This window comes from Tauraco erythrolophus, chromosome 8, assembly GCF_009769465.1.
Source record: "Tauraco erythrolophus isolate bTauEry1 chromosome 8, bTauEry1.pri, whole genome shotgun sequence".
Taxonomy (NCBI): Eukaryota; Metazoa; Chordata; class Aves; order Musophagiformes; family Musophagidae; genus Tauraco; species Tauraco erythrolophus.
In genome coordinates this window covers 19,758,847-19,771,412 of record NC_141472.1, presented here as the reverse complement: position 1 = coordinate 19,771,412, position 12,566 = coordinate 19,758,847, and the positions used below count along the sequence as shown (strand labels likewise).

The 12,566-nt window shown below is 50.5% G+C and overlaps 1 protein-coding gene across 1 annotated transcript; it reads left to right on the top strand.

Moving 5' to 3' along the window:
* The first annotated feature begins 347 nt into the window (after positions 1-347).
* Positions 348-1,468, top strand: HOXD4 (homeobox D4). Its single transcript, XM_009985687.2, has 2 exons — positions 348-756; positions 1,164-1,468. The coding sequence occupies exons 1-2, from the start codon at positions 348-350 to the stop codon at positions 1,466-1,468; spliced, it is 714 nt and encodes a 237-aa protein (XP_009983989.2).
* Positions 1,469-12,566: the final 11,098 nt, after the last annotated feature.

The window sequence follows — 12,566 nt, the reverse complement described above, 5'->3', positions numbered from 1 at the left end:
GCGGGGGCTTGAGGGAAGCCGGCTCAGACAAAAGGCCGGCCCTACCTGCGGGCCGGGGAGGCGGCCGCCGCCCGGGGAGTAGCCCTACACCTCTGGTACCTGACTGGGGGGGAGGGGGGGCGACCCATCGGAGAGGGGGGTCACTCGGTTACGGGGATATTATTGAGTGAAATCGGTGGAAATGCTGAGCTGCGGAGAAATCCGGTGATCGGCTCCCGCCTCCCCATTGGCCGGGCCGGTCACATGCCCGCCTAACTTTATTCAGTTGACAGCGAGTAGGAGGGCTCTATGGCAGGGGAAAAAAAGACAACACGAGAAAAATTAGTATTTTCTACCTTCAGAAATTAATGGCCATGAGTTCGTATATGGTGAACTCTAAGTATGTGGATCCCAAATTTCCTCCTTGCGAGGAATATTTGCAGAACAGCTACCTAGGCGAGCAGGGGGCCGAGTACTACAGTGCCTCGCAGGGCTCTGATTTCCAGCACCAGGGACTCTACCCACGGTCAAACTACAGCGAGCAGCCCTTTAGCTGTAGCAATGCCCCAGGCTCTGCCGTGCAGCCGCGGGGTCATGGACAGGAGCCATCCGGCCCGGCGAGCCACTTCCCCGGCCAAGCAGAGCATTGTCCACCGCCTCCAATGCCCAACTCGCGAGCCTGCAGCCAGCAGCCGGCCCTCAAACCCCCAAACGGGTCAGCAGTTAAGCAGCCAGCAGTAGTTTACCCCTGGATGAAGAAAGTCCATGTTAACTCGGGTAAGGATCCTCTTCTTACTTTGCTCCTCTACCCCGCTTCCGATCGTCCTCAGCGGCGCTCGCTCGAGCCCCCGCCAGGCTCGTGGACGAGCTCCTTAAGCCGAGGCAGCCAATTACACTCGTCATAAATTTTTACTGCTGAGGAAATAGGCCCTTGGCCGTGCAGGGCTTTGCCGTGCAGGAGAAAATTCCCTTCTCGGAGCCAGCTAGAGGCTCCCAGCCTACCTAGTGCTGCCCGCTGGCCGTGGCGCCTGCCTCAAGTGAGGGGGAGAGCAGCCCGTCCATTGTGAGCAACTGGGACGGATCCAGCCCGGCCACACGCTCGCAGCTCGTAAGGTTTTTCTTTTGTAAAGTCGAACCGGCAAGTCAAGATTAGCTTTGTAAAGTTCTCCGTGTTTTTTTCCCAGTGAATCCCAATTACAACGGAGGGGAACCTAAACGCTCCCGCACAGCTTACACCAGACAGCAAGTCCTAGAACTGGAAAAAGAATTTCATTTTAACAGGTACCTGACCAGGCGCCGCCGTATCGAGATAGCCCACACTTTGTGTCTCTCTGAGCGCCAGATCAAGATCTGGTTTCAGAACAGAAGAATGAAGTGGAAAAAAGACCACAAACTGCCCAACACGAAGGGCAGGTCTTCTTCCTCTGGTTCAAACCCCCATTTACAGACTGGTTCCAAGGACCATCAGACTGACTTGACAACTTTGTAGAAGAGGTGAAATTTTCCATTTCATCCTTCGCTTCTGACCAGTACTGTACATAACTGACATTGCCCAAGCAGAACCCGCATGTAGCAGCTAAGGACTCGAGAAACTGTCATCTTTCTTTAAGGTACTGTTGTATAAAGGAGACAAAATGACGCTACTTTGGACTTTATTTTATTTGCCTCTGCTAGCACAACCTGAAAAAGGAAAAAAAAAACAAGGGGGGGGGGAGGAGAAACATCGTGCAGGCAGTGGGAATTGGGAAAATATTAAACGAGACCTTCTGTCCATAAAAAGTAATAAATCATTGAAAATGAAACTGTCCTGTGTTTCAGTTTTGAGTTCGAAAGTGAAGGTTTATTCTGGGATTTTACTTTTAATTGTCTTTTTATCCCATGCAATTTCAGGAGGATGCGTTTGGGCAAGTTGAGGACAGGAAATTTATAGCATAGTCTTTTATTTGAACATAAAGACTAGTAATTGTGAACTTTTTGTGCTGCTTTACCTTTCTCGGTGTAAAGAAAATACATGCTAATTTCCATAACGTCTCAGACGATGTGCATAGGCATTAAGTGAAAACGGGTTATTTTATGTACTGATAGTGTTAGCGTATTTATTTATTTGTTATGTAGAAGTGTGAAGACAACAAGAAAAATAGTGAAACCAAAAACGGGGAAGGGGAACTGAAACACAGTATTTCTCCTTCCCAGTCTCATGAACACATGCATATTGTTTACTTGTCTTGAACGTACACAACTTTCTCGTCCCTTTTTTTGAATTTCCTTCTTTGTGAATAGGAAAAACGTCCCTGCTCCTTACCGTGTGCCATCTAGGGCTAACAGGCTTGAAATCTGTTTCCAAAGTCTGCTCTGCTCAGCGCTGTGCTTTAAACCATCGATACTTCATTTAAAAATGGAGGAGGGGGAGAAAAAAAGACTACGGCAAACCCCAACCCCCACCAAAAAAAACCCAACAAACCAACAAACAAACACACCCTGAAAAGAAAACCTCAGAGTGAAAAATTAATGCGATTTCTGATATAACCTGAGCCTTTCAAAGCTGAAAGATGAATGCATTCTTTCTATCAGATTTAGATTTCTTTTCTGCCCAGGAGAGAGATAGGCTATGTGAGTTGCTGCTTTGTTTTGTTTGGGAGTTATTTTGGTCTGTTGAGATTGGGTTTTTTTTGAAGAACAGAGATTGTTTTTAAGCAGACCACAACACATGACAGCAATGGTTGGAAACCTCAGCAAGTTGCTTTCAGGAAAAGGGGAAAGGCTTGGATGGGAGCAGAGCTGATCTCGTACCTACGATTTGTCCCTGGCTGCTGGCTGCATCTTGCCAAAGTTTTAGTGCGCTCTAACTACCAAACCCAGCCAAACCAGCTCCCTCAGCTACTTACGCCTCTGCTTAGGCGATTTTAAAGCTCAGCCCTTATCTCCTGTAGCCTCAGGGCAGCTTGGGAGAGGGACCGTATCATGGAAATTGTAACGAGATGAGCCCTTTATTAAAGAGAAAAGGGGCAAAGAAGGAAATCCAGAGCAAACGCTGAAGGGAGGTGGAAAGAGCAGGGGGTGAGTTAACGTGTTTCTGGGTTCGCTCGGGAAAACACTGGCCAAAATGGGCTTGAATGAATTCGAAAATAAAAGGCGAGCTTTTCAACAGGAGCGTATTCGGCAGCATTAACTGTGGCCAGCGGTTAATTTCTGCCCTTTTCTCATCCCTAGAAGTCCGCAAAGTGTCTTGTAAGACTTGGTCTTTTGTTTTAGAGCCTGGAGAAAACTCTTTGTTCTTCCTTAGGGTTAGCCCAGTTCTCAGACTTGCACATGGCAATACTTGAATATCTCCACGTCGTGATATTAAAGATGGATATTCCCGCATTATTCGCATCATTGTTTCTATGACAAAAAGCACTGAGTTCATACATAGTAAAGACGTCTTTTTTCTGACGCCTTCACGTTGAGAAGCTGAAAAGGTATTTTACTGAAGTTCGGCTAAATTGCAGGAACAGGTTCACCCAGAGGACAAATTTTCTATTCGATTAGTTGTATTTCAGCCGGGAAGAGTGACCTCTAAACCCTTAACCTTTTGGACCCAAACTACCCTTCCCTTTCTCTGGCATAGAGAGCGGCTAGCAGCAGCGCTTGAGGAGGGAATTCCTGAGACAAGTTTTCAAGTTTTGTTACTCCCGGTTCCTGCGATAGTGGCCTTTAGTCTCCAGAGTTGTCCAAAGTCCTCCCTTTGCTCTTCATATGAATCTAAGAGAAGGAGAAGGAAAAAAAAAAAAAAAGGGGGGGGGGTGGTGGGTGGAAAGAAAAACCTCTCTGGCAGCTCTTCTTGAAAGTCCCCCTCCCAGACCCCCGCTGTTTACTTAAAGCCTGTGATAAGTTGGCTGGAAGCAGGGCAAACGTGTTATTCGAGAGAGAGCTACCAACTTTGGCATCTGTGGTACAGTTCTGGAAAATATTGGCCTTGGATAAGCAAATCTTTGCTTTGTGCTGCTTATCGACCGAGATGGCTCCCGAAGTTAAAGGGCCAAATTCTGCTCCCAGATTTCCTTCCTCTGCCCACTGAAGTCAACCAGGGGTGTAGCTGCGAGCAGAATTTATCTCATTGTCTTTTGAAATGTTAATACCTCCAGGACGAGTGTTGGGTTCAGCAGGCACAGCCCTTACAACCCTGTTTGCAAGTCCCCTTCGAGCGAGGCTGGGGCACTGGAAGTTTACGTAGTTGTCATTGCGCTGTAAACTCAGAGAATACGCGAACTGGAGGCAGAAAGTACCCAAAGAAATAGTCTCCAGCTGCCAATGCTCTGAAGGGTCAGGAGCACCCACTGCCCATTATCTCCCGTGGAAACCTGCCTGAGGTTTATGTTTTATTGGGTTGTAGCCCTCCTCCAGAGTTATTTTGTGTAGGAAGGCAAGTTGGGTATTTTTGTTTATCCTGGGAGAAATGTTGTGCTTTGGAGCCTTTGTTATATGGTCGCATTGTCCAGCAATACTCTTATCTCTGTTCAAGTGTGATGCTTTTTATAGACATTGTCAATGTTTTGCCGCCATTGATTAAAGCGTTATTTATGTTAATTGTCGCCTGTAGTTTTCATGTAAGCCCTCCATCTACATTTGAAATAATAAAAGGTGTAGAGAAATAGATTCTGGTTTGTACCTTGAACAAACAGTCCTTACAAGGTGGGTCTCTCTTCTGTGAAAACACTGGTCCCTCCCATCATTACAGTGTCAAAAGATGAGTGCCTCTGCCTAGCATCCTCCCAAATGCCCCTTTGAACAGGTTTGCTGATTGCCCTAGCCATAATGGTGTGACTCTAGGCCAAGCTGGAGTCTATATTTACATTTAGGCTGCAGTTAAAAGTGCCTGTCATCCATTTGCTACTGCTTTGCATTTAACAAGCCCTCCTAGAATGACTCCTGGATTTATGCGTGTGTGGTAGGAGGCAAGGAGCCACACCTGAAGGCACCTCGGTCCCCACACAGATGTGAGGGGATCCCTGCAGGTCCCCATGCCTTTTATGTGAGTCCTGGAAAGAATCAATTCAAAAAAGAAATGGAAATTTGAAACTGAAACGCAATGAGTAGCTTTCCCTGAGCAGTAAGGTTCACTTTTTCAGCCGATACAAACGAAAGATCGCAATAAACCACGAACTTGAAGAGTTTAAACTTTCCTGTGCACCTAAGGCAAACATCGTTTTTTTTTTTCTCCCCTGCGTAAGCACCTCAGACAATAACACATGCCTCTGGCCAGGAGAAGTCGATTGCACTATTTTTGTCATAAGTATTTGTCACTGAGGACTTGTCCACTCCTGGAGAGTGGTCAAGGCACGAGCCCAAAAAGACAGTCCCTTGCTGAGCCCGGGAAAGGAGCGCGGGGCACAGAACGAGGCATGAGTCCTCAGCGCCCGGAGTGCGCGGAGGGGAGGGTGCGTGTGCGCTTCTAAGCGCACACTCGCCAAGTTTAAACATCGAGCCACATTTTGTGATTATACTTTCTCTCTCTCCTCTTTAATGGCTCCTCCTGTTACTCCCGATACATCGATACGGTTCTGTATATTATATCACCACTAGTCGTTAAGGTAAGAATGAAGAGGAAAGGCAGAGTCAATAGCAAACCCCACTCACTGTACAGTACAGTAAATAGGGACCTCTCGGTGCAGAGCCACACCGCTTCCAACGGCCATGTTTGTCAGCCCTTTCCCCTGATTCTTTTTTTTCTTTTTTTTTTTTTTTCTCCTTTCTTCCTTCCCCCAAGCCTAGAGACCAAAATAATCTTGCTAGGAACAGTCATAACAGGCAGAATTTCAAAGTGCAAGGAAGATGATAAGAATAGATTTCTACAAGTCCTGACCACGTGATTTGCGAAATAATTAATTCAGCACGTCCCTTAAGAAACACGGAGTCGTCATTAATCTGCCAAGCAAAGGACTCTATCAGACTTGAAAACTGAAGAGATCCCAAGAATATAATATACAAAGGGTGCAGTCCCTCTCTCTGCACACCTAGCTCTTCGGTAGCTGCCGAAAAAGAGACGCCCGGTACGTAAATATTTTTTACTTTTATTCCTTCTTATTTAAGCCTTAATGAACTCAGCTGTCAAACGCTTGACAAATAGGGCACGCTGCTTCCTGATTTCCAGCTCGGCAGCGGCCGGGAGCCGGACCGGGCTCGAGCGGTGACCTTTGCTTCCCAGGGAGCGGGGGGAAGAGGGCGAGCGCGGAGCAGCCGCGGAGCCCCGCGGAGCGCCGCGGTGGGGGCAGGCTGACCGCCTCCTGGGGCGGCGGCGCTGGCGCGGCCGCCTGCGCGGGGAGGCGCGGAAGGAACAATGCGGCTGTCAGGGCAGCCGCTGCCCGCTCCCATCGGCGGGGAAAGGCCCTCAGCTCCTTTGCCAGCGGGGTCGTAAATTTTGCCGTGCGCCGGTGACAGCGGGGCCGCAGCGGGGCCGGAGCCACCAGCGCCGAGCGCGCCTTCCCCCCGCCGCCCCCACAAAGGCCGGCCCCGCTCCCGGCCCCGGCCCCGGCCCCGGCCCCCCTCCCGGCCCCGGCCCCGCTTCCCCCGCCGCCCTGCCCGCTCCGTCCCTGCCCGCTCCGTCCCTGCCCGAGCTCCCGCGGAGCAGCTCGGGCTCCTCCAGCCCCCGAAGCGGGCGCGCTGCCTTTCGAGTCCCCGATCAATAGCCCAGGCTAGGGGGGAATCGGGTTTGTATTTTTGTCCAAAGCTACTCTCGTTAAACTCCGTAGAATGCTGTGAAGTCCCAGAGTCAGCTGGAAATACTTTCTGCAAACAGGATATTCTTTATTATCCCTTGCTGAAGTAAATTCTAAAAAAAACCGAGATTGTAGCTTTTTATTACTTCCGTTTCGGTGGCAGGACAGAGACAAAGTTTCCTACGTTATGAATTATACATTCAAACAATAACACATTAATTCAATTATTCAAAGATGACAAATGTTTATGTGCTTTGGTAGTGACTAAGGAACAGATTTTCTACTTCACGAGAACTCCTACATTTTTATCAATGAAGTTTTATATTATCCTGTTGGTCCAGGAAAGAAACCAAACTCCACCAAGACACGCAGTAAAATGGACCCGAACATAAATCGCAGCCCTTTCATAAGAGCGTTTATTCCCGCATATAGCCCGGGCTATTTTATCAGTTTGACAATTGCCGGAGTTGTTGTTATAAATCATCATAAGTAATTCCTGAAAGGGTGCGAGGCTGCTGGGGGGCGGGCGGAGACTGTAAATCTTTCTGTTTTATTGCTCTATGAACATATGCTCCGATTGAAGAAGCCTTAGATCCTTTACTGGAGACAAATTCACGCAAAGCTGGAGTCCCACCAGCCAAAGGTTTAACGTTGCCTTAATACTCTTTCAGTTCCCTTTACGATGTCTTAATTCTGGTGACGGTGGCGAAGGTGCTCCTTTCTTTCAGCCGCCCTCCATTTTCACATTAAATTTCGCCTTCTCTCTCTCTCTTTTTTTTTTTTTTTTTTGTTTTGTTTTTAGCCCTGGACTCTGAAAAGACACCCGAGGGCTGTGGGGCTTTTTTCCAGGGGGTTCCGAGCTGCCCTCCCAAAAGGCATTTTCTTCTGAATCCTCTTCGTGCTCTTTGCTCCATCAGTGCCCAACGCTTCCCTCTCACTTTTGTGTAGGAAGCGAAAGACCTCTCTGTCATCCAAAATGTCTAAACAGCGGCCAGAATTATGTTCGGCTTTGTGTGTATGTACACAAGTATGCGGAACACGCTGTGCGTGTAGGGGTTGCTGTATGTACACACAGACACGCGAGCGCGGGGGGCTCTGCAAAACTACCCAGACGCCGAAATATATGGCTGACGGAAAAGGATATAAAGAACCATTACCTCTTACTTGAGGCGAGATTTAAGTGCATCATTTCGAAGAAATATAGGATTATAAATCCGAAGCCGTACACAATAATTTACATTGAACTTATGTTTCCATCACTGGACTCCAATCTTTTTATAACTGGTTTGCAAAGTCAGGAAAAGCAATGTAATTTAGATAAATGTTACAATGCACTTACGGTTAGTATTGTAAGGTAATACGTTACTGTCACATCCCCATGCTTTGGATGGTAATGAAATCATAGCAGATGTTAGATTAGGTATGGTGTATTTATAGCTACAGATATGCTAGAAAAATCAAACAGAGGAGTTAATTTTTTTTTTTCCGAACTGGAATTGTTGGGGAGCTTTGCGGGCACACATGACGGATATACATCGGGTTTGCTCTATGTCTCTTCACACACACAGAGAGGGGAGGCAGGCTCAGGGCAGTCACACACACGCACAAATGTCATGAGGCTGGTGGTTTTTTTTTTTCCCAACGCTTCTTTAGCCTCCAGATAGGGGTAGTCCCCGCTGCCCCTCATCTTCCCGGTACGGAGAAGGAGAAAGCAAAAATTCGCGCAAGCCATAGAGACCCAACGCCTTTCCGCCGGGGCAGCGCTGCTGCGGAGCTGCCCCCGGCTCAGGCTGTCGACTGCAGCCAGTCCCAAATACCTCCTCTTTCTCCGCCGGGAATTTCAGCGCCCTGGGATCATCCCGCGGAATTCACCTTTCCCCCGGCTCCGCCGGCCCCGCGGGGCGCGTAAGTGCGGGTGCCTCCGCGGCGCGGAGAAGCGCGGAGCCCTGAGGGAAGAGAGCGGGGTGGGAGCGCGGCCGGTGCGCGGAGCGCGGGGGGCGGCGCGCCCCGCGGGGCCCGGCGCGGCAGCCCCGCTGCGCGGGGGCGCGGGCGGCCGCGGGGAGCGCGCCAGCCTCGGCCCCGGCGAGCTGCTCCTGCGATCACGTGGGCGAATATGCCTGTATTTTAAGGCAGTGCCTATATTTCTGATTATAAAGGGGGTTCTCCTGCTCGTCCCCAAAATTCATCAATGGCCGCACGATTTAAAACCAAAACAAAACACGAGCCGGGCAATTGTTGCCTTTGGTTCCGGGAGGCTGATGGCTAAACGGTTGTGTGTTGATTTTTTTTTTTTTTATTCTTTCTTTCTTTTTTTTTTTTTTTTTTAAGGCCCAACAAATTCCGATTTCCACTCGCTCTCTTTTATTGGTAGTTGAGCCTGAGCCTGTTTTCATTCTATCGGGAATTCTGGTGTATGGAAATGTCTGTAAAACCGCAAGATCAGGTTTAGGAGAGTGTTGTCTGCAGACAAAGGGTGAAGGATATATTCTAAGAACTGCAAGCGCAGATCCCGAAAAGTGAGGAGCCCAGGTTTATGATAAATTGATACACAGGTAAGCAACTGCATGACAAAATGGGACCTTTAACCACAGGGGCTGCATTATCGCCTTTACTCAGAGACTGTCTGGAATTTGTTTGCAATCTCTGCCCATAACGGCTGCAAAAGCGTGGAGTGGTCTCCACCTTCTTGAATGTTTTAAGTTGTATCTTCTTTTTACGACGTTCTTTAAATACGTAGACTCCTTACCAAAGGCAAGGGGAAGACGTTTATCCCTTTTCTAGTCCAAATTTTTGGTGGTTTCAGGAAGGGAATTACAAATCAGCAAAGAGACAACTTTGCTAGATGCTCCCATTGCCAAAGTAAGATTGAGCATCACGTTAACGCGTTGCCGTGGATAGCCGGGCAGGGGGTAGCCGTGTTGACTTGTAAAGGGTGATTTAAAATAGGCTCATCGGTAACATAGTCCCTACACAGGGTCTCTTAGATATTCCTGCCAAGTGTCTTCCCGAACCGTTTCCCCTCGCCGTGCATTCGTGTTCCTCAGTGGCTGTTGTTTTCCTCTCCCAGTTGTTTTAGTGCTGATATTACCGGTACGCTCATGCCTTCGAGTTACACACGCTGTTTGAAGCACGGCTTGCTATTTATCTGCCGAAAAGTTTCTTGCCCTGCATTTGTGCGGTTTGATCAATAAGGCAGTGGGAAGGTGCCTGGGGGGGACCGGTGCCTCTCTGGGCGGACTGGGGGCTGGAAGCGGTCACCCAGCCTCCCCGCATACATTTGCAGCTCAGCTCCCTCTTTGGCTGTTGCAACCAGCCCGGCTCTCCCAGGAGCGCGTTTCCCCTGATTTGTGGCCTGCCTGGAGCCCCGGTGAACTCGAGGGTGATGTTTGTTAGAAAGCCCCCGCGTAAAGCCCGGCTTTGCGCTGGCGAGCAGGAGCGAGTGTCGGGCTGCGCCGGCCCCTGGCCGCCCCGAGTTCCCCGGGCGAGTCCTCGGCGGGAGCCGAGGTGCCCCGCGGGAAACAGGACAAGGAGGCGAGAGGAAGGGGAGAAAGTCGAGGTGGTGGTTTTTTGTGTTGTTTTTTTTTTTCTTTTTCTTCCCCCCCCCCCCCCCCCTTTCTGTTGCGTGTTGCTCTGCTCGATCAGAAGTTGAAGGCAGTGAACATTTTTCTTAGCTGTATGCCTCCAAGCTGCTAGCCTGCCAAGTTAGTCAGCTGAATCCAATTACTGCAAGCAGCATTTCATTTGGCTCGATGGAAGCACTCACTTATAACTTCACCTAAAATTTCAATAATACGTATATCGGGCCCACGCCTGAATAATCCTAAAGATTTCCCTGGGTTTAGCTCTGGTAACTTCTTCTCCGAGGTCGGCTCTGCAGGAGCAACACTGGGAGCAGAGCACAAGCCCGGCGTGCCCGGGCTCTCCTCTCCACAGAACAAACTTTGGAGGCTATTCCTGTGGCCATGGAAATCTCGGTATTCGGCCAAGCTCTGGCCAAGTAAAGCATATCTAGAGCAAGAAGGCTATCGCTTGTGAGGCTGAGGAGCTGCTTCAGAAGGGTATGAGAAGTCGATAATTAATTAGGCACAAAATGAAAACTTACCGTGTTAATCAACAGGGGCTAACAATGACTTGGTTTGCAATATTATGATCTCTCCGCTCAAGGGCTAAGGTGCAACCCAACTTACACTGCCTTCATACACCCTGTAAAGTGCTGTTTCTAATGAACTCTGTTTAAAAAAAATAAAGCACTTAAAGTTGACGTACGCCCACGTGAATATATTATATAAGACGTTATGGGGACAGGCCTGGGCCAAGAACCTGAGCGAGCATCATGTGTAATCATGAAGCTCCACTTCCCTAACTCCAGTTTGCCAGCATAAATTAAGGTGATTTGGAGAGGGAATGTTGCATCCTACTGGGCTTGGGTAGGGAGAGAGAAGACTTGGTGGAAAGTTGTAAGGTCTGTTGTGTTGTGAGCTATTGGAGGCGCTTCCGTTGGTTGTTCATTAAGTGGTGAGTTATTGCTATACGAGCCAAAGGTCATTTCAAAAGCTTATGGTGGCTAGATATCGTCTTTATAATGACCTGGGCTTCTTTGTGGGGGATTTTCTGGCACTCTTAAGTTCTCGAAGTCCTGACTCGACACGTTACACAGCCAAACGCAAAATGCTCGTTTCGATCCGCAAATATTTGCGGCGTATTTTCAGCGCTTGGGTTTCTTCGGTTGTCTTTCTCTTTGCCTTAACCGAGGGGTGGGGGGAGGAAGGGAGAGGAACCCGCGCTACCTCCTTTCCCGCGGAGCGCTCCGCGGGCCGTGAGCGCGGGCAGCGGTGCGGTGGCTGTGACCGACGGCGGGATCGCAGCACTCCTGCAATGGCTCTCCCGTCCCCCGTGCGCTGCTTCCTCTCCGCGCCTCCGCCCGGGCTGGGCGCACGGGGAGGCAGGCGCGGCTCCGCGGCCGGTGCGCGGGGCCCGGCGGAGCGGCTGCCGCAGGCCGGCCTGCCCGAGTCCGACCCGCAGCCGGGGTATGTCGTTCGTTTCTTTGCTCCCCGCCTCTCTCAAAGCGCTATTAATAAATGAAGAGAAGCGTCTGCTCTTTGTCTGGTAAAAGATTTGGCGCGGACGGAGAGACACGGTGAGGGGCTGCCGACGAGAGGTGCATTTATTAACAAAGTCCTAAGGAAGAAAGTCCAAAACAAAGCAGTTTCCACTGAGAGTTCTCACTTTTGTTACAGGTCCGTGCCAACGGATTATCCAAAGGAACCTGAAGATCCTACCCATACAGTTAAAGTCAAAAATCAAGAAAAAACGTAAGTGTGGTGAGTTCTCTAAATTTCATTTTCCATCCATCTCTCGCTCCCCCAGCGCGACGGGCCCTTCGCAGGGAGCCAAGCCCGGACCCGGCCGCCGGCTCGCGGAGCGGGAGCGCTGCTCGGCTACGCCCGGCGCCGCAGGACGCTCGGGTTGTTCCGCCGCCCTCATCCCCAAATAATCACGGCCCGCAGAAAGCCTCGCTGAAAGCAACGCGTGGTCAGAGGGAGCCGAGCCCGACTGGGGAGCAGCCAAGCCCTGGACCCAGCCGGGGGGAGCGGGTGGCTCCCCGGGGCGGAGCTGGGGGGGCTCCGTTGCTGGTTTAAGAGGCCCCACGGCGGCCACCGCTCCGTGCCGGAGCCAGTGCCCCCCGCCATTCCTCTGTCCGCGGGGCCGCTCTGCGATCCCCGCCGCTCTCAGGCCCTCCTAAAGGCGAGACGTCCCCCCAGCCCCGGCTCAGGCGCGGCCCCGGCCGTGGGTCCCCGGGCAGAGGCTCCCAGTCGCCCGGCTCCCCTGCCCGCGGCCCGGCGCGGCGGCCGAGTCCGGCGGCGGCTCCAGCGCTTTCCTTATATACGGGGC

Bases quoted from the DNA above. Each gene is read 5' to 3' on its own strand.
- HOXD4 (XM_009985687.2), top strand. From the start codon at position 348: ATGGCCATGAGTTCGTATATGGTGAACTCTAAGTATGTGGATCCCAAA. The intron at 757-1,163 runs GTAAGGATCCTC...TTTTTTTCCCAG, and splicing joins GAAAGTCCATGTTAACTCGG to TGAATCCCAATTACAACGGA.